This window comes from Lissotriton helveticus, chromosome 11 (genome assembly GCF_964261635.1).
Source record: "Lissotriton helveticus chromosome 11, aLisHel1.1, whole genome shotgun sequence".
Lineage (NCBI taxonomy): Eukaryota > Metazoa > Chordata > Amphibia > Caudata > Salamandridae > Lissotriton > Lissotriton helveticus.
Genome location: NC_136072.1, coordinates 549,948,666 through 549,970,589, shown reverse-complemented (window position 1 = coordinate 549,970,589; position 21,924 = coordinate 549,948,666). Strand labels below are relative to the sequence as shown.

The window sequence follows — 21,924 nt, the reverse complement described above, 5'->3', positions numbered from 1 at the left end:
GTCGCCCTCACTCTGTCGCCCTCACTCTGTCGCCCTCACTCTGTCGCCCTCACTCTGTCGCCCTCACTCTGTCGCCCTCACTCTGTCGCCCTCACTCTGTCGCCCTCACTCTGTCGCCCTCACTCTGTCGCCCTCACTCTGTCGCCCTCACTCTGTCGCCCTCACTCTGTCGCCCTCACTCTGTCGCCCTCACTCTGTCGCCCTCACTCTGTCGCCCTCACTCTGTCGCCCTCACTCTGTCGCCCTCACTCTGTCGCCCTCACTCTGTCGCCCTCACTCTGTCGCCCTCACTCTGTCGCCCTCACTCTGTCGCCCTCACTCTGTCGCCCTCACTCTGTCGCCCTCACTCTGTCGCCCTCACTCTGTCGCCCTCACTCTGTCGCCCTCACTCTGTCGCCCTCACTCTGTCGCCCTCACTCTGTCGCCCTCACTCTGTCGCCCTCACTCTGTCGCCCTCACTCTGTCGCCCTCACTCTGTCGCCCTCACTCTGTCGCCCTCACTCTGTCGCCCTCACTCTGTCGCCCTCACTCTGTCGCCCTCACTCTGTCGCCCTCACTCTGTCGCCCTCACTCTGTCGCCCTCACTCTGTCGCCCTCACTCTGTCGCCCTCACTCTGTCGCCCTCACTCTGTCGCCCTCACTCTGTCGCCCTCACTCTGTCGCCCTCACTCTGTCGCCCTCACTCTGTCGCCCTCACTCTGTCGCCCTCACTCTGTCGCCCTCACTCTGTCGCCCTCACTCTGTCGCCCTCACTCTGTCGCCCTCACTCTGTCGCCCTCACTCTGTCGCCCTCACTCTGTCGCCCTCACTCTGTCGCCCTCACTCTGTCGCCCTCACTCTGTCGCCCTCACTCTGTCGCCCTCACTCTGTCGCCCTCACTCTGTCGCCCTCACTCTGTCGCCCTCACTCTGTCGCCCTCACTCTGTCGCCCTCACTCTGTCGCCCTCACTCTGTCGCCCTCACTCTGTCGCCCTCACTCTGTCGCCCTCACTCTGTCGCCCTCACTCTGTCGCCCTCACTCTGTCGCCCTCACTCTGTCGCCCTCACTCTGTCGCCCTCACTCTGTCGCCCTCACTCTGTCGCCCTCACTCTGTCGCCCTCACTCTGTCGCCCTCACTCTGTCGCCCTCACTCTGTCGCCCTCACTCTGTCGCCCTCACTCTGTCGCCCTCACTCTGTCGCCCTCACTCTGTCGCCCTCACTCTGTCGCCCTCACTCTGTCGCCCTCACTCTGTCGCCCTCACTCTGTCGCCCTCACTCTGTCGCCCTCACTCTGTCGCCCTCACTCTGTCGCCCTCACTCTGTCGCCCTCACTCTGTCGCCCTCACTCTGTCGCCCTCACTCTGTCGCCCTCACTCTGTCGCCCTCACTCTGTCGCCCTCACTCTGTCGCCCTCACTCTGTCGCCCTCACTCTGTCGCCCTCACTCTGTCGCCCTCACTCTGTCGCCCTCACTCTGTCGCCCTCACTCTGTCGCCCTCACTCTGTCGCCCTCACTCTGTCGCCCTCACTCTGTCGCCCTCACTCTGTCGCCCTCACTCTGTCGCCCTCACTCTGTCGCCCTCACTCTGTCGCCCTCACTCTGTCGCCCTCACTCTGTCGCCCTCACTCTGTCGCCCTCACTCTGTCGCCCTCACTCTGTCGCCCTCACTCTGTCGCCCTCACTCTGTCGCCCTCACTCTGTCGCCCTCACTCTGTCGCCCTCACTCTGTCGCCCTCACTCTGTCGCCCTCACTCTGTCGCCCTCACTCTGTCGCCCTCACTCTGTCGCCCTCACTCTGTCGCCCTCACTCTGTCGCCCTCACTCTGTCGCCCTCACTCTGTCGCCCTCACTCTGTCGCCCTCATCACCACAACATCACTCAGGGGCACCACAACATCACTCAGGGGCACCACAACATCACTCAGGGGCACCACAACATCACTATGCGCTACCACAACATCACTATGCGCTACCACAACATCACTATGCGCTACCACAACATCACTCAGGGGCACCACAACATCACTATGCGCTACCACAACATCACTCAGGGGCACCACAACATCACTCAGGGGCACCACAACATCACTATGCGCTACCACAACATCACTATGCGCTACCACAACATCACTATGCGCTACCACAACATCACTATGCGCTACCACAACATCACTCAGGGGCACCACAACATCACTCAGGGGCACCACAACATCACTGAACGCCACAGCATCACTCAGCGCAACCATTCAACCTAGAGGTGTCACATTTGCGAAAGTTATAACTATTGGCATTGTAAATGATAAAGCTATTAATTTCGCTATTTTCAAAACCAAAGCATAAATAAAAAAATTGTCATTTACAATACCATTAGCTCAAACCTTCCTAATGCATGACCTATTGCATTGCAAATGCTTGTTTTTCTAACTTTAACACAGTGCGGTGTCCTTTATGCGGGCGCTGCGCTCAGTGTTAGTTAAAAAAAAAAAACACAAACAGAGCGCGGTATCCCTGAAGTGAGCACCGTGAAAAGATTAATAAAAAAGTGAGCGCGGTGTCCCTAGCGGACGCCGCACTCATTGAAGAAAAGAAAAAACATTCAATTTAAAGGGCCTAATGCTGCAGCATCGCGTGCTGCAACATCGTGCTTCGTGGACAAATGAGAAAAAGTATTAATTCCAAGAAGCCTTTGCATGGCGAGTACAGCGCATGTGCGCTGCTAACGCCATGCGAGACCTAAACAGTGATGCATGCCGACATTGTACAACATTTCAAGAACTCAGCAATGGTATAATTAAACGCCTCCTCTGGTATTTATAACATTTACAGAAGAAAACAATGTGTATAGTGCTTTGGGTCAACACATTGTCACAGGGACAATTTACTAAAGGCGAACACCAATCATTTGTATTAGGGATGCTGGTCCGGGGTTATATATATGTCCATTCTAAAACCGGTTAGGATAAACCTATTTCTGTATTTGTGTTCTAATTCAAGATAGGGTTGCATGTCAAACGTGACCAGCCTCATTTGTTTTTTTAAGTACACTAGGCTTCAGTAGGTCTATGGACATCCTTAAATCCTCAAGCAGTGACTGCGCCTTTGGATCCCTTCGACTGATACATACCAGGGATTCCGGCTGAACAAAGTATTCTGGATGTTCCCGATGTCCCACATCCCGTAGAAGTTTTTGATGTATTTCAAGCAAGGGATTTGAAGGGCAAGAGGGAATTTGAGACAGTTCCTATAATATCACGATTAACTCTGGTATGCTCAGAAGTCCAAATCTTATGCCAAAGCAGAATTAGCTGGATCTTAAGTATGTCTGTTAAGAAAGATATTGCCAATTCAGCATGACCTATAACTGTAAAGCTTCTACTACGAACTGAGAGAATATTCCTTAAAAAAGCGTTTCCCACTATTTGTAGGGCTTGGCAATTGATATGCTCACACACTCCTACCCCTTACAGGGCAGTGGGCAAGCACTTATCTTTGTAAATAGTTAACATTTCTTTGGGGAGGGGGGGGGGCTTCCTACACAGTTTCCTTGCAGAATTACACAGAGCAGTCGTGGATTTCATGAACTGAAACTTTCTGGCATAGATGACTTGTACCCACGAACCCTCCTTGTCAAATACAATTCCCATAGTTGGAAAAGGTTCTTCTTTTGCAGAAGAACAGCTTTTGGAGCCACCTATCGTTTTGTCACAGCATTTCAAGGATCTGCTCTGGCAGTTCATAATGAAAGTTTTACTTTGATTTATAGTCCTAAATCTTGCATAAAAGTGACAAAGTTAGTGAGTAGACATTACAGACCCAATGGACCATGAGTTCGGCATCGTCAGCAGAGAGGAGAGCTGGGATCGGACGATGACCGATTTGAAGGAGATCTCTTCATTTGTTTTCTAGCACACTTCCAGGCTGTTAATTTACAATGTATGCAAAACAAAAAGGGTGCGAGTACGCAGCCCCGCCTGACCCCTCCCGCTCCCCTGTACGTACCCTGGCCATTCTCCTCGCGTACAGCTCATTAAGAAACTGCCAGATGTTATTTTTTTCAAGCACACAACAAAATGTAAATACTTTTAAATTACTGTACAAATATTTCAGAAAATATTGACAGTTAAAGCACAAATGAAGCACATTTTTAAAATCTGAAGTTTAGTGGAATCAAAGATTTTAATAGTAACAAATCAAATCAATATACTTGGTGATAAGCAAATACAATATTTGCTATAACCTGATTTCCACAGGTTATTCTTTGTGTGCTGCAAAGTTTTAGCAGTGAAAATGTATGTGCAAATGTAGTGATTCTTTCTTATTTCAGTGGAAATGATGGTGTCTATGGATGACGCAAGATACTACATGAGTATGACTCATAAATCAGGTTGGGATCTGGGTAGAAGGATAAAATGAACAGACAATATCCCAACAGGTATTAATATATAGACAATTAAACATGTATGCCAAAAGCATTACCAGAAAGAAAAAAAGAGACTCAAATCTTTTTTAGAACGTGCTCATTGCATCATGTATTTTAAGCACAGATAGGGAATACAGTTATGGCAGCACTGTATATAAGGTGCTCGGTATGTGCAAGTGACATAAGTGGCGATGCAAGTGACAATTGTGGACAGCGTGAACGGCGCAAGGTGTGAGAGTGTAATAATATATACAGTGTGAAAGATTAACAAAATGGCTCCAAAGTATATTACAATCCAGTCGAATTTAATTTGGAGGTAACAATTCAGGTAAGCCACTGTGGGAGCTGCGCCATTTATTGTGCTGTGTAGTCTATAACACACAAGTGCTAAAAAAGAGTAGTCTTCATCAATGAAGCATGTATACACATTACTGTATTCCCATCTGAAGTCCACATCTCAATAAAACTTTACAACGACTATTAATAGGACGCGCTGCAAACCATGCCGAGACACATTCAGATGACTTTTCACTCGAATCTAAAAATGCACAGTGATAATATTCCATTGAAGTGTGTGCACTGACATTACAAACCGCAATTAGATGACCCACCCAATATGCTACTTATACCAGCAACACTTATAGTGCAAGTCTCGACAAGTAGTGGTCTTTGTCAAAGAGTTTGTATAGGATAGGCTACCTTAACTGAGCCTGTTTCTAAGCATTCATAATGTTTACAGGTAATAGACCGAAGAAATAAGGAGGTTGTAAGGCCTAAGATTCGGTTTCATTCCAATAATTAAGTTACTTCCTTTGCACACTTGTCTCAAAAAGGTAGTCAGAAAAGGCTTACTTTAGGGTGCAGCAAATGGATATTGTCTAAGATACTGCATAACATAGTTATATCAAATCTGTGTCTTTTCTACAGGCTAGGGACCGAAGTTAAAGGACGGTATGGATTACAACCTCAAAAGAACTTCACGGCTCCTTTGTCTCACCATGTACATGCATCGCTCCACCTATGCCAACGTTACATCAACATCTCCACTGACCCTCCCCCCACATTGTTGGCATCAGTGGAGCCCTTGCCAACATCACAGACCTCACATACTTTATGGTGCCTGTAAAAATGTTTGAGTACCCGGGGTGTAGTGCATCACTGAAACCTTTAGCAAGGCCAATACGTCTCAAATATGAGGCCCTGTTGGCTTTTCCAATCCTTGTTCTATTTTGGGTGAAGAATTAAAGTGAGCCTTTTAGCCAAATACATTTATAGCGTTGAATTAAAAAATATATCAAATGTTTAGCTTTCTAGAAGTATGTTTTCTTATCATTTCAGTTTAAAAAATAACAAAAGTCTATGAAGTGTGTTCTGGAACCCTGCATTTAGCAAAGATAGTTTGATATTTATGAATTCCAAGACAATTCTTATATGGGAAAACTAAGATCACAAGTAAGTAACTTTACCTTGTGTTAATTCACAAAAAGGCGGAAATTTCAACTTTATCTGGACTACACATTCTGAAATATAACCTCATTTAGCATCTTCATTCAAAATGAAAACCATACAAGAAACCTCACTATTTGGTAGTAAGTGTACCCAAAGGGTTAAGCCATCTATACACATGAAACCATTGTGTTTTCATCTATGTGAAGTCTTGCGTGTTAATAGCAGCCCCACTGCTTTCTCCTGTTGATGGAACAACTTTTTCCTTCGTTGTGTTGGTGTTGTGTCTTGCCAGTAACTGCTTTTCTCCGGCAAGAGTTTATTTTCTCTCGCAACAGTATAGGTGTTCTTTGACGCAATGGAATTGTTTTTATCAAGTGCAGTTGACACGTAAAACCTTCTGTATTCAAAACATTGATGTGGTTGGGCACAACATTACTGAGGTCCCTGTCTCTTCTGCTGGATTGCACCATTCAAGGGCAATATACCATTCTCATGTTTGACATTGCTCAAGGCCACCATCAGCTGTACCTAATATTTACCTACAACCAATGACCACTTAGCAAGCATACAGTATCTTGACCCATAGAAGTATCACAAACAGATGGTGCATGACGTCTTTGTGAAATCTTTTCCCAAAGGAGTGCTAAGACCTTTTATGTAATTGAGGGCAGTTTGTGCTTATGTGTTCATAATCTTACCTTGAAAAATCATACCCAGGCCAGATGAATGTAATATTCTCCCTACTTATTGGGTGGGCTGTATAGGCCACTGGGTCTACAGATGTACTCTCAAAGTGCCTGAAAAAAGAAGCCAAAACATTGAAGGTTTTAATGAAAAAATGAAGTGATGTGCACGAAAACATTGTTCTAAAAATGGCACCAACAAAGTTAGCTGTACTATCGCCCACTTCCCAACTTTTAGAAACGGGCAGAGAAGTTGGAAAACATTTTTCCACTGTTTATGCATTTTTATAAGTTGCAATCAGTATTACCTGTTATTGCAATTTCCACCTACTTGCAGTTTGTAGGAGAAGTAAGCGTGAAGCCTGTGGTTGAATCTAGAAAGCTATACCCTTCTGAAACGTATAATTTTTCTGTACCCTAGGCAGAATTACTTACGCAGCCGGCCATTGGTGTTGTCCCCACTGTTGTCCCAAGGAAACCAATCTCTGAAATAAAAGTATGTTGAAACTAAGTTGAGAACAGAGATAATGGCGACAATGTTCATCTGTAACCATTTGCATAGGCGACTGGTCCATGGAAGTAGCATACCCCTGTATCTGCCACATCATTTCTGTAATAAATAATGTGCTACTTTGTTAAAAGAAAAACGTGATAACCAAATCTAGCACAGGGCAGGTTCTTGTAAATAACTTCCATTGTCTACAGACCGCCCATCTCTTGATAAAGAAAAATGCAATGAACAGAAATTGGGTCTGAAAGACGGCTGTGCCTTTTTTTTAAATGTGCCTAAGAATGAGTTTAGAAATTCATTTTTTTTTACCACTCTGAATTACGATTACCTCTAATGCAAGGTGATTTGAAAGGAGTTATTCTTTGTGATTTTTGTGGACAAGCACTTCCAATAAGAAGGTAAAAATATAGCGATAATTAATATGACAGCTAAAGTCCGACCATCTAGCACTTCCACACTTCTAAAAGAACTGATAATCTCCATGTGTAGGTGGGCCTATGGCACGAGATGGGAAGGCCCCAAATTGCAACCATTTAAAAGAAAGTAATGATGGTTTCAAAAGAGATTTTGGGATACTAAATGGGTGCAGTATTCAGGCTTCAGGTTGGTCGGCACCCAAGGAAACCTACCTACGCAGGTAGTTATAAAAAGTAGATGCCAAATGGAATGCAGGGTTGTGTTGCTTGTTTGCATCCTGTTGGTTTCTTACCTACCAGCGGTCACACTTTTATGGGTGAGCCTATGGACTTAGACAGCAAAGCCCTCAAAACACTAACATATGCAGTTAATAAACTATGCTTTCAAAACGGTATCCTTAGGGATGCTGGTTGACTGCCGTATTATTATTTGAGCCTGGGGTTAGTTGGCCCGTAGGGAAATTTGTCAATCCCAGCTATTTCTGACAATTGGAGATCTGGGACAGTCCATGCTCGCTTGGTTTGCCTGAATGTCAGCACATTTTTTTTTACCATTAATTGTCAAAGTGCAAGTAGATTAAAAAACTCAATTTCATCATTTTTATATTGTGAAAGTAAATTATCTCTTGCAGTTGGAGAGTTATTGCTCCCCAGGTGTGCTTGGTGTAAGGGACGTCCCTCACTCTGCTCCCAAAGGGAGCCCAAACGAAGATTAAATTGTTGGTACGGTCAAATAGGGACCTTCCATGTCTCTGGGACATTGTTCTCTCATCCACTAAAGAGATCTGATGCACATAGCTCTTATCTACATAGGATATCATGCCACCAAAGCCTCCTAAGAAGCATGGTGTTTCTCTAGGGAAAAAGAGGCTTGTATTGAAGAACAAAGCATGTCCCCTCCCAGTTACAATGACCAAAGTGGAGGGGCAAGTTTAAAAAGGACAAAACTAATCACGGTATTCCCATATCTCATAGTTTAGCTGGAGGGTCGATATGCTTAATACTCCCTTGTAGTCTTGTCATGCTAGAACATCACCCCAGTTCGAAACATTACAGACTAATGCTCCTGCCTTTCGTTCAGGATTTCCTATAATCTGCAATGATGTTCTCCACAGCAGCAGCAACTAAGGTTGTCTTCAAAAGTACTGACCAACTGACGAGACTCCTGTCTTCCTGAGAAGTTATTCACACCCTGATTTGTACTTTCATGGTCAGCTGTTAGGAGAAGTCACATGCCTCCTGAATCAAATGCATGTATGTGGTTGGTAAAAAGTATGTGTCTCAGCTAGGACCACTCTAGAAGCTAGTCAGCAGTACCATGAGTCTTGGGTTCTATGTTAGGTCTTTCTCTCTAGGAATCTATGTAGAGGTTTTAAGAAAACCTTTCCAGGAATAGCGTGTAGGACTTCATTAGAGTTCTCAATTAGGGCTGTTTGTATCCAACAAAATAGCGTGTAGGACTTCATTAGAGTTCTCAATTAGGGCTGTTTGTATGCAACAAAATAATTAGAGTATCTGTTGATTTGGCAGACTTAGTTGTGCTTAAGTACTGTCATGACCTTGCCTAAGGGGATCTTACTTTTACGATGAACTAGTCTGAAGCCATATTCACATCAGAAAACTATGACATTTCTGTTTCTGCACACAGAAGACCAAATGCATTGAGTAAACGTGGAGGTGGGCACTCTTAAAGCCACAGCTCTTATAGAAAAGAAAAGAATCACATTACAATTCACATGAAAAAGGTACTAACTTCATAAAGAGAGGGTTCAAACCTATTACTGGCAATTGAAAAGCCCCAGCAAAGGCATCCGAACTGGGAAAGAAAATCTTCACACGAGAGAAGGGCAACATTCCCTGTATGCAACTCATGGGGGAGTTCCATAAGCAGTCTTGTAGTATTGGCAAAATCCATCTATAAATTTCTATTGTGCAAAAGGCTTTACTCTGTCAAATGCCTAGCATGTGATTGCCACAAAGAAGGTGCCCAAATGAGTGGTCTCCAAACAGAAACAAGTGCCCATCTGCAGAAACTGACCATCGAAATGTTACCTCTCAAACAGGCAAACGTTTTAAGGAGGAAGGACTGAAACGCAAATTCGAAGCTATTCTGGATATTAATAGTGCAAACGTAAGGAAAGAAACATTCAGAATGTTGACATTGCATCTGATTTATCCCCAACTACATCTGGTAGACATACACTGGTTATCCCCACAGGGTCCGGTGCTGCAGCGATGGAAGTCTGACCTGAGAGAATTGGCGCTGGCAGAGGAAGACCATATTAGGCATACTAGAAGGGATGGGAAGTTGCCCGAAGTTCTCCAGGCATGGGGGGTAATGATCCAAGAGTTGGTGGGATTGGATGTCCCTCTGACACAAAATAGCCCGGAACTGGTAGTCGTGGGACACGAAGGCATTAGTCCTCCAGAAATCACAACACCTGGTGACCCGATTTGAGGAGCTGATTGCACAGACCCGATATCACTGTTTTTGCTTGTTTCTAGAGAATCAAACTGTAGAGCACACTGACCACATTGGGAAGGGTTCTACTCTCGGCAGGGGGGGGGAGGGTAAGGGGAAGTTGTGAATAGGGGAGGGGGATGGGTGGGGTGTCAAGGGAGTTTAATTGCGTTCAAGAAAGTTTTGGCGACAAGCGATGGGCAACGTCACAGTGTCCATACAAGGGGAGGGTGGGGACCTCCCGATCCTCATGACTGACAAACGTGTTCCATGGGTTGGGCACTGTGAGACATCGTACATCGTTATTATACAGGTTGGGGCCAGGGCAGGAAGTTGGGTTAGGGTACTGTTGAGTTGCTTTCCAAAGACATAAAGAAAGTGTTTTCTAAAATGATTGGACATGTTTCACGCAGGTATGGATTAATATAGTGCTAGTGATACAACGCCGCCGGGCCCTACGGGATGCTGGCTTATCAGGCTGTGTTATCCCATCTAATATGTTGCTATGTAGCGCTGCCGGCCTCCGGGTTGTGGATTCTCAGCTGTGTATTCTATGTGATGTGAAATAAAGGTTTTTGAAACTTAAAAAAAAAAAAAAACTACATCTGGTAGACGAGATGTGTTACATCTGTTCTCAAGTTGCTTACTTTCACATCGCAGTCAAAAGAAATCGCCAAACGTTTTCAAGATTCTAATGGGGAAAAGCCACTATCACTGCAAATTGCTATCTTGCAGAATTAAGTTGGCTTGTGCACTTTCTTGACATTTAAAACAGTATGGGGTGTGTCTGCAAAAGCAACCAATCCTTACTTATAGCTTCTTTGGTGACTATCCGATCAAGGCCTTTGCACTACAAAAGACTACTTGGGACTTTCAGACAACAGTTTCTCAACTCCATTTCCTGTGTCCTCCGTACATATTCCAAGATTTTTTTTTGCAGAGTTTTATATAGCGCGAACTAGACCCGAACCGAATCAGGTATCAGAGCGCTTTACATAGCACCAGTTACGTTACATGAGGACGGACTCACATTTATTTTAGGCACGGGGAGATTAAGTGATTTGCCCAGAATCACAGGAGGTGTTTTTGACGTCGTTACCGAGACTCGAACCCAGATTCCGAGGTCGAGCGCCCTAGCCGTTAGGCCAACTCCTCTCCCAAGATTGACATTCATTTTAGTACTGAGTGAATTAGATGGAACGCGGGATGTGCAGACCGTTTCCTTCAGAAGTGCAATGCTTAGCTATTCTACAAAAGTGTTGTCTGCTGCAGATAGCTCCTCTTCTAACAGTTCAGCAAATGTGCATCAGAGGAGCCAACCGGGAAGACCGAATGGCACTTTCTCAAGCAGCAAGTACTATAGTCTCTGACTGGGTGGTACTTGTGGTTCATTTTCCAGAATGTCTTTTTTTCATGACCTGCTATACCAAATAGTTTCCTCAGCTGCAGCACTGACATGTTGAGGATTACATCAAGGCACACTAATGTTGCGAGGCCCATTTGGAAATGGAGTACTATATTAATTTGCTTTTTCTCTGAGCATCCCTTCTGGCTTTTGAGCATTCCATCTGGATTTCAGTATGTTTATACTGTTCAGTTTAGTCAAAGCCTGCTCTTCTTCAGGTAGACACCACCGCCACACAGAATTACATACACAGGAAGAGGTATGTGGTTTAGGGTTCTCTTCCTGGAAGCTCAAGCCTTATGTAGTTGATTGAAAAAGAATCTTGCAATCAAAGCTCTTCACTTTCTAGACATGGAAAAGGTCCTGTCAGATGCAGTCAGCAGGATTTTAAAGCAGGTTCATAAGTGGGTAGTAGGTGATGTCATGCTTTAAGTTGTCTTCAGTGATGATGGTAACTACAAAAAAAAGTCTTCCTCCTCGCAAATCAAGAACAGCCAAAACTTTCATCCATATTCATGAACCGGTGATAATGGATTATGCCCTTTTGTACATTTTCTCATGGAAATTACATTTTTTCTTAACCAATTCATCTGATTCCATCATCACTGATCGAATGAATGCTCCAAAGCCAGACTGATCTTTTAGCACAAGGATGGCAGAGACAGTAGTGTTTCATAGATCTCTTTCACATGTCTAGGACACCTCACTTGGGTTTACCATGCAAACCATACCTTTTATCTGGGCTGAAGGGTCTTATTCACCAAATCATACCATCACTAAACTTGGCAGTATGGCTCCTGACGTCTTTAGATGTGGGCACGTCAAACTTCCAAAAATCTATGGATATTCCGAAGAAGGCGAGAAGGTGTCTTTTAACAAAATCTGCTTATACTTTGAAGTTGGAGAAGTTTTGCATTTGGTATATATAGAATGGCATTTGTTCAGTCACATGCCAGCGAAGAAGAGGCAGGTTTACTGTATCTACTGAGCTTTGCCAATTCAGGCCTGCAGTTCTCCTCTGTCAAGATACACTTCGCAACAATTCTGTAGGCAGCCTGTTTACAGAAATTCATTCTTCTATATCTCTTTTCACATTCCACATGACAAGGTTTATTTGTAGGTGTTAAGAATGTATTTCTACTAATTAGATAAGCATCACACCCATTCAAGCTTATTGTGGTGCAGGCAAAGCGAAGTTCAAACCCAAACTTCAAGCTTCTATTCATCATATGACATGGAAAGCAGCTTTCCAGGTTGCCATCAGATCAGCTTGTAGGGTTAGTGAAGACAGAACTTTGTTCTCTCAAGAACTGTACATGGGTTTACGCTTCAGTAGGTTGTCTTTGAGAACGTATCCTTCTTTTTTGCTTCTAAATGTTAACTTGGATTTTCGTGTGGAACAAGACTATTTCCTTATTTGTTTCCAAATAATCTGATATCTCATACAGAAAGGTAATTGCGTACTTTGGATGTCAAGACGGCCTTCACTGTTCATTCGGGCAAAACAACAGTGATTAGAGATTCTAGGTAACTTTGCTCTCTGTAGTATAATTGAGACTAGAATGCCTGCTTGTAAATAATCCAATTCTAGAATGATAATATTGTGCATTAGTTTCTGTTAAACAAATTGCCATTTGCCTGGAAAACCCATCTCCTACTCTACAATAGGTATAGCAGCTTGAGAAAATTTCCATCAGCCATTTGCAAATCTGGTATTTGAAGTTCATACACTTATTCACCAGTTATTACTGTTTAGAGACTGACTTCATAGCAGATTTCAAAGCGGGTCAAGTAGATTTCAGGAATTTATTTGGTTAACTTCTTCATTTATGATTATCATCCTGTAGTCTTGGCTTCACTTTCTTGAGAGTTTTGGCTTTCTGCTCTATTGAAATGTATGACTGTCAATGAAGATCACATGAAGGAAAAGAAAAATCATTTACTTGTAAACCTAGTCGATGAGACTTCTTTCTGGAGTCCTAAACAACCCATTCTTCTCCTAGGAGGCTGCTTTATTATGGTAAAAAATACAGAGTAGGAGCTCTTACTCCCCATCAAAATGTACTGAATCATCCACCAGTCCAGATCGCCCTTCAAGGGGCTCTGTCAAATGTCACCTCCACAGTGGTACTATTTGGCCCTATTTAGCTCATTGTTAGTGTTTCCTTTTTACATTCGGGCAGCAAAATTCAGTATTAGCCTTCTTTTTGTCTTCTTTGTTTTAAAAAATAAATCTTATAAGTAATTTTAATGTTGAATTTTCTAATTTATTAAGAAAAATAATGGAAATGTAGCCTTAGATATGCTACACTGTTTATCTGCATTTAAACATGGACAGTTTATAAAAAATACATTTTTGATATAAACAGTGTTCCATAATCCCACCCATGGGCGGTGCCTATTTAGGTGTGTAGGACTTGAATGAAAATTCTATTGACTTGTTATGAGGGAGTTTGTTCCCCAAAGAGTAAACATTCAGAAGGGTTGCCCATACAGACTCTGTCTGCATCCTCTTTAAGTTGCTTAAACATTGTGCTGACTAGCCTTCCATGTTTCAAAATACATTTGACATATTAATGACTTAAAGAAGAGACTAGAGAAGGCCCTCTTTTTCGGCATCTGATCTAGAAAATGTGCTTGTCAATCTCAATCCACATTGACTGCAGGAATGACATAAAGGGCATTATTTAGCCCTCCCTTAATTGTACCAGACGTGAGTGCTTTGACTTAATTTTGGTAACTGCGAGTCTTATACCCTTGCTTGATTGTGGCAAATTTGCATCTGCTGTGAGCATCCTACCGTATCCTAGTTGTGTCCGCTGTGGGTGCTGTGTCCTGTTTTTATGGTGCCCACTCTTACAGCCATGGACGCTTGTCTTTCCCTTTTGTGATTCAGGCTCTTTTTGTACTGTACTTGCTGCTTATTAAACTGAACTCACTGAGATCTTCATCCAGGGCCTGCACTTTATTAACTCTATTCGCCTTCTCTATATTATTGGTGGTGTTGGTTAAATATACTGTACGCACTTCCATCCCAGCAAGGAAAGACCTATTTGTACATAGTGTCTACTGTGAGCCATATCCTGGACAGTACGCCCAGTGTGAACCATACCTCCTGTCTACAGAGCCCCATGGCTGCCATGCCTTGTTTGCACTGTACCTACTTTGGGAGCACAGTTGGGAGCCGTGCTTCATTTGATCTCTGCACACTTTATTTATTTTATTTATAAAGTTTTATATACAGCGCGAACAAGATCCCGAAAGATATCAAAGAGCTTTACAATATGACGGGAGGAAGGACAAAAATGCAATATCCATATCAAGTAGGAGAGAGGAAAAACAGGAATGGTCGCAGATTACAGGACAATTGCACCCAGGAGGGTAATGCAATAAACAGGTGTAGGCGGGCAACGAGGGGGGGGGGTTGTCACAGTATGCAGTAAGGAAGGGCCGTATCAGATGGGAGTACAATGGTAGTACGAACAATGTCAACGGGCACGTGAGCCTATCTCTGTTAGGGTAAGAATTTGTTCATTAGGAATTTTTTGACTTCCAATTTGAACGCCGTCGATGAAGAGATTCTGCATACTTCCGGTGGAAGAGAGTTCCACATTTTTGGGGCAGCGCCGGATAAAGCTCGGTGGCAACTTCTCTTTTTGTTAAGGATGAGTGGTTTCAAGAGGAAGGGAGAGGCGCTTTTTGAGGCTCTTACACCACAGGATAGCTCAAGTTTTCGCGCAAGGTACATTGGAGTGTTGAAGTGAAGGGCTTTGTGCGGAAGAACAGCAATCTTTAATTGAATTTGTGCTTCTTAGGGCAACCATTTGAGGGACTTTAGGACTGGGATATATGTTTGTTTCTTTTGGTGTCTGTAACCAGTCTAGCCGCCACATTCAGTGATGCCCTTAGTGGAGCCAGGGCATATTTGGGAAGGCCACAGAGGGTAGTAGTGCCTTAGTCTAGCCTCTGCAAGACAAGCGCTTGGACCACCTGCTTGAAATAATTTAGAGGAAGGAAAGGTTTGATATTTCTGCTTGACCTCATCAAGTGGTTTGCTCCTTTACATACATTGCTGATATGATTTTTCATGTTCAGGTGCTTGTCCATAGTGATACCGAGAGACGAGGCCGAGTCTACTATGAGAGGAGTGCAGTTGAAAGCAGTGAGGTGACTCAGCCAGAGGTCTAGTTTGGGTATGTGGTTCGGAGGGGAGATGAGCAGGAATTCCATTTTGGAAGTGTTGAGCAGGGGATGGTTCTCCGTTAACCAGTTTTGAGTAAACATTAGGGTAGTATTGAGTGAGATGATGTTTTCCGGGGATTGGATTATCAGATACAGTCGCGTGTCGTCCGCATACATGTGGAAGAGAATGTCCATGGAATTTAGTGAGTTTGCAAGAGGTTCCAAGAAAAGGTTGAAGAGGATAGGAGACAAAGCAGACCCTTGGGGACCCCCATGAGTACAGGAGAGGGCTGTTTAATGCTGCAGTTATCCATCTACATCTGTGCTGCATCCTCTGTAAGCCATGACGTGCTTGTATTGTACCTTCTGCTAGCCACTGCCTGTTTTTGGGCTTCTCTAGAGGCCTTTACTGTGTGCTGTATACTGTCGGTACTTAGTGTTTTGTTAGAAAAATAAGTGTACTCAATCGTTTTCAGTTGTCAGTGTATCTTAGTAAATACTCTGTGCTCCATGTCCTACACCAGAATAAAGTCTCATTGTGAGCAATAAATCCAAGACCAATGTTGTGGCTTATTAGGTTATCCGCTATCCCCTAACTTTGAGGCAAAGTGACATCTATTTTTGGGTGTTGAAAACCTAAACACGTCGGCTATTAAGTTACTGAAACTAATAGCTCTACTTGGAGTGAGTTAAAGGCTATTTTCATTCCGTTCTGTACTCTCCATGCTACAATGCGGAATTGTCTGTTACAGGTTGAGAGGCTTGAAGTCTGAGTTCTCACCCTGAAGCACAATTAATGCTCAGTTAGTGATATTAACTCCCCCCAACGCCCTGTTGACAATTGTCCCCAGTGCGTCTCAAATTTATTTTGGTCTATTTAATCCCAACACATCCGTAGAAACCCTTCCTCATTACGCGTCGACCTATCTAGTGTTGGCTATAAATGTAATTGGATTACATGCACCCTCTTCACTACAGTTTACAGATTCAAATACTTTAGTACCAGATTTCCATATGACCGTGTACAGGAAATGAAACCCCCTTGTTTATTTCATCCGTCCTAGACCTCCTTCGGTCTGCAGTAAGCCTGGATTATTATTGAATGCTTAGTGTTGTTCAGGACCCAGTGCCTGGTCAAATGTTTCCCCTGTGTGATTGATGAGGATGTTTGAGTTTGTTTGAAGTTGAACTAAATATCTACTTCAGTATTATACTTTTTTGCCCTCCTCCCACAATGTTTGAGGTTGTCGAGAAACCTGGAAAATAACTTCAAGGTTGGATTATTCATTTTAGAGGACTTGGCCCTTGTACTAGTTCACAGCAGTAAATATATGAGTAGGGCAACTGTTTATAAAGTAATACTAATCATGTGTGTTTATGTGAAATATCTTGCAGCAGGGGAGTCATGGGACAGAGGACACAAATTCATGGCTTTTTAATTTTTCACAGTGTACATGTCTAGCTGAAAGTCACAACTCCGAAATTCATCTTTCTAATCGTCTGCAAAAGGGTTACCTTCATCTTTTGTTAGCATTTATGCCACTACCTTAAACCTTCTTGATAAATCTCCTTGTCAAGACCTGTGAAGTCCACAGGAGAAGTGCAGGTACATCACAAATGTGTTGGGGGCTTGGATTTACTGTAGCCACACAGACACAAATACACTGACAGAATTAGGAAGCGAGATTGGACCAGAGACTTGGTTATATTCTAGCTGTAGCACATAACCAGAATCTAAAACTGTAGACTTTCGATACTGCTTCCTACTGATACCTACTTATGGCACACATCAGTCGCTCTACTCTAATCCTGTAAAGAAGATAGTACGAATCGGTGGTAAATAGCAAGCAAGGCTGTACCTTTTTCAATCACACATACTCCGATCCACACTCAGGAGGAAAAGGGAACAGTAAGAATGGATGAGGATAGGAAATTTCATAGAAAAAAAGTTGACCCTCACAACCTTTGGATGTACCTTGACTTCAATAAAGAGATGTCAAATTATGTTTTCTTCCCTCTTCACTATGTAATATTATTTATTTATATATATATATATATATATGCTTTCTGATCCTCTCAAAACTTTCTATTGCATAGTCTTGTTTTTATTGCTTTCTCCGATTACTGAAAATGAAAGTCCCTAATTCCTTCTGGTTTCTTTGAAATATTTCTAAATCAAGGAGGTAACAAGAGTGGTTTAGATGATAATAACACTGTTTTTGACCCATTTTAGTTGCCCCCAGTTCTCACTATGAATAGCACCTTGACACTGCAAGGTTAAAACGAAGTTACCCTCCAGACATCATCTCTTAAACAAGATGCTACATTAGCAGAACTGTGTAAATTATGCCGTAGAAAGCGACTTTGCCTAACAGCTGGTACCACAGTGAGTTGTCTACCTGGTCACTCTCCAGGTGCAACCTTAAAGCCTTATTTAAAGTTCATTCTACTGTCGGCTGCACTTAATATTGTTTGTTTGTTGCTTTTGTAGCCGCAAAGGCATGTACGCCGAAGTTTAGTGACTAATTTAAGGGAAATATGTTGCCAGCATCTATTTGGCTTTCATTTATACTTTATTGCAGATTTCCTTGCTGTAGTTAAAAGATGTTACCTTTATGTCTAATTTCCTTTGTAGTGCGTTTTATACTTGTGGAGTTTAAAGATTAATCATCCAAAGACGCTGTTCCTGTTGCGGGGGAACCATGAGTGCAGACACCTCACAGAATACTTCACCTTCAAACAGGAATGTAAGTAAGAGAGAACCTTTCATTCTACTTGATACTCGACCCCTCCTCTCTTTATACACTCGTTTTTCCTCAACTCAGTGTCATATTTTTTTCCACAGTTGCCATTCCTTTTTCATTTTCCTGTAGTTTGTCTAGGAGTTGACCAAAAAATGAAGCATTGAGGGTTTTGAAATGGGATTCTGGCGGTCATTACAGGGAAGAAAGTGCCTCTCGTCTCGACAAGCCAGTTTTCCATATATCTCCATCACATTTTCTTCACTGTTTAACCTTTAATATTAATAATACGTTTATTTATTAAGTGCTCTTTAACCTTTGGTATGGAATTTATCCTAACCATCTCATGGTACTAAAGTTTCCCGTTGTTGCAAACTCTGGTTAATAGATGAAATTTGTGTTGTACTCTTCTGACGTGGCTCTAGTTACAATGGTCCTTTCTAAACTGCCTTCTGAAAGTACTCTAAGTTTTGTGTGTCCTCTGCTCAGCAGCCACAGTGGCTCATTGCTGTACATCTGCTGGTGAAGACTAATGAAAGTTTAACCACAGTTCAATTATGCTGCATCTCCTACACTAAGCTTTTCTTTCTGACACTATTGGCCCATGCCACAACTGTGATGTGCGTTATTGCCCTGTTGACTTCTCTTGAGAATGTATTTCCTACTTTCCTCCTTCTTTAAGCCCTCACTTTAGTAACCTCACCTTCTCATACATAGATCGTTGGTAACTACTGCATGTGAAAATATCACCCAGAACCAACAACAAGCCTGTCTTGCACTTGTGATTGATGAATTCTTTAAAATACATACCTTCTTATGGGTTCACCAGTCCAGCGTCTGCTTCCTTCTATGCTTTGTAATCTATATGTAATTTCTATGCGGTTAGAAGGGAGCTCTCCAGAAATTCATCCACCCAATTCATTCAAGTGGTCATTCGCTTTCCTGCAGAGTTTTTTTTTTTATACACCTTATAGTAAAGTGATGTTAACTTAAGTGTGTGAAGTATATTTGTGTATAGTTAGTACTGGTGCTTATGAGGAAGGCAAGTGCCAAGTGTGACATGAATTTTACGCTTACACCCTATGGCTTTTTCGCATTCTTTTGGTTATGACAGAGAAAGACGTGTTTTTATTCTTGGTGGTCGTGACACTGTTGACATTTTTCGATGGGCAGAATACAGCCTTTTCTGAGTCGAGCACAGCATCTGTGAGAGACAGGAGCAGATGAAGCACGCCACATTTGTAACATTGTGCAACCTGAAGGGAAGGATTGTTTTTGTCTCATTTTGTTTTTTCAAGGACATTAATCTTCTACAGCATCCCACGTTTGTCAGATAATCATCCTTATTTCTCTAAAGAACAAGGTCATCAGCTCTTGAGATCTTCTAAACATGGTGTTCTTGATTTGTGTAACATACGAAACCAGTGCCACACAGTATATGTTACTCCAAACCAGTAAAGATGTAATTTTTTCCATTAAATATCTTGCTTGAACTATATTTCATGTGTACTTTAATTTGCATTAGTTTGTTTGTTCAGTATTTGTAAGACTGAGGTTCTAGTTTTTCAGAATTGAGAGCAATTTCACTGTTTTCGTTCGTATTCTAATTCTTCTGTTGTGGTGATAGCCCATCCGAGCTACCCACATCAATTTCCCTGCCCTGTTAAACTAGTATTAAGGCAGGTGAGGGCTGCGTGGGATATATTGTGTCTGGTATGAAACTCGATAGAAGATGCTCTTCTCGATGGTGAAGAAAGAAATGAAATTGGTGTGCTCCCTTTAGTTGTGTGACGGTGTTCGCCATCACTCTCTCAAAATTTCTTGTCTGAGCTGCAGTTCTTCCCTTCACACCGAATGCCACAGAAGGGGTGGGGCAATAGGGTTCTGGTCTGAAATGAAAGGAACGTCCAGTTCAAGGTGACAATTTTAGGGGGAACAGGTTTTAGGAAGGCTGTTACGCTTGGCGCGGGCAGCGAGGCAACATGGAGGGGCAACAACCGGGCTCTGGTTAACGTAGGTTTTATTGAGGCCAGTAAGTGATCAGTACATGTTTTCCTGACTGTTGAATGTCTCTGAGGGGATCTGCTTCGGCTTCTTCTCCGGGGACGGTCTTTTTCCTTCCGAGACCCTTTTGGACTTCTGGGGGGTGGCGCTTCCTCTTCGGAGTCCGTTGCGGCAGGGCTCCGGGTCCCCAAGGAGGGAAACAGAAAAGAAAAGGGCTGTGTGAGACGTCCGTTCCGGTATGGCTCAAAGGGGAAGGGAGTGAGGGGATACCACCGGTGCTCGAGGTCTAACATGGCTCTAGGAAGTATGGAAAGGGAAGTGTATAGGGAAAGGGAACCGGGAAATTAGGTATCCCCAGGCCGATTGTCTATAGTCCTACTGCCCCGGACCCACCCCCGCAATCGGTCACGCACCTGTACAAGCCACGCACCTCCCCTGGGTGAGTGGCTGGGCGGCTCATAGGAACGGTGGCCTCCTGGCTTTCCTCCGTCCTCGGCAGACGCCGACGCTGCCTCTTCCTGACGCGTCTTCTCTGGGTCGCCCTCGGCCTTGGATGTTTCTCGCCGCTCGTCCTCTTCTTCTCTCCCCTCCGCTCCTTCCTCCGGTGTTACTCTCCTTTCGTCTCTCTCTCCGCCGTACGCCGTAGACTCCACCTCTCCTTCCGCACTCCAACAACTCCGCTCCGCTAACCTCCTGGTGAACAAGCACACCTGTGGATCCGGGGGCACTCCTTTTGACGTGACTGCGTTGCTGGCCGGTTCCTCCCACTCGTGCTCAGTCCAAGAATTAAAGGGCCAGTCCCTTTCCGTCGCGTCGGCAAGACTCGACTCCATGTCCTGTGGGGAAGGGAGAGAGAGAGTGGGGCGGTACAAGTTCAGTGTCCTTCACCGCCCTCTCCATCGGACAGTTCCGAGGGAGTCTGGGACATGTAGTCAGCCCGTATGGATCACCTCCCCGCCAGCTCCGGTACACCCCGTTACAAAGGCCTAACAGGCACTTCCAAAAACAATCTTCAATTTGTTTTAAAGCAGTTATGCTTGTGGTTCCCCAAATAGCAGCCTGTGGGTAGAAGCTGATGTTGTTTTTGCTTAATAGATCTTTTTGATTGCATCAATTGGCTTTGACCAAGCCTTTTTATACATCTAAACATCTCACCATGTTTTGCCACGTATTTTTGGAATCAAAAAGTATCCCTAAGTAACAGAGAGTCCACCACCTCTAACTTCCTCATTTCTATATTCCATCTTGGGATTTATTTTGGCCACGCTCCTACCACGAGCACAAAAGCTTTGGTTTTATTTACTCGAAGATCTAGCTTTTCCATAAATCTGGTATACGTCTCTATCAGACTCTGAAGTGTATTGCCAGTTCGTGCCAGCAAGACTGCATCATCTGCTTAGAGCAGTTTATACACTGGGGTGGAATTAATGATAGGGATGTCAGTAGCGGTCTCAGCCCGGGCAGCTTCCACACAGTTTGTATATAGTGAAAATAGGAAAGGGACGAGTATGCACCCTTTCCTGACACCACAGTTTATTCCAAAGGGTCTGGTGCTTTCACCCTCTCTTCCATACCGTGCACAGGCCATGGCACCAAAATACATCTCCCATATAAAATAAATTCTTTGTTTCTCTAAGCTCATGCCTTCCATTATAAACCATAATTTTACATG

General features: G+C 43.6%; 1 protein-coding gene across 3 annotated transcripts in view; it reads left to right on the top strand.

Annotated features, from left to right (window-relative positions):
- Positions 1-21,924, top strand: part of PPP3CC (protein phosphatase 3 catalytic subunit gamma) — a 776,740-nt gene that overhangs the window by 397,109 nt on the left and 357,707 nt on the right. For all 3 annotated transcript variants that reach the window (XM_078666300.1, XM_078666301.1, XM_078666299.1), the window contains one exon: positions 18,143-18,254. In XM_078666300.1, coding sequence (XP_078522426.1) covers positions 18,143-18,254 — 112 coding nt within the window. The remainder of the gene's footprint in view (positions 1-18,142; positions 18,255-21,924) is intronic.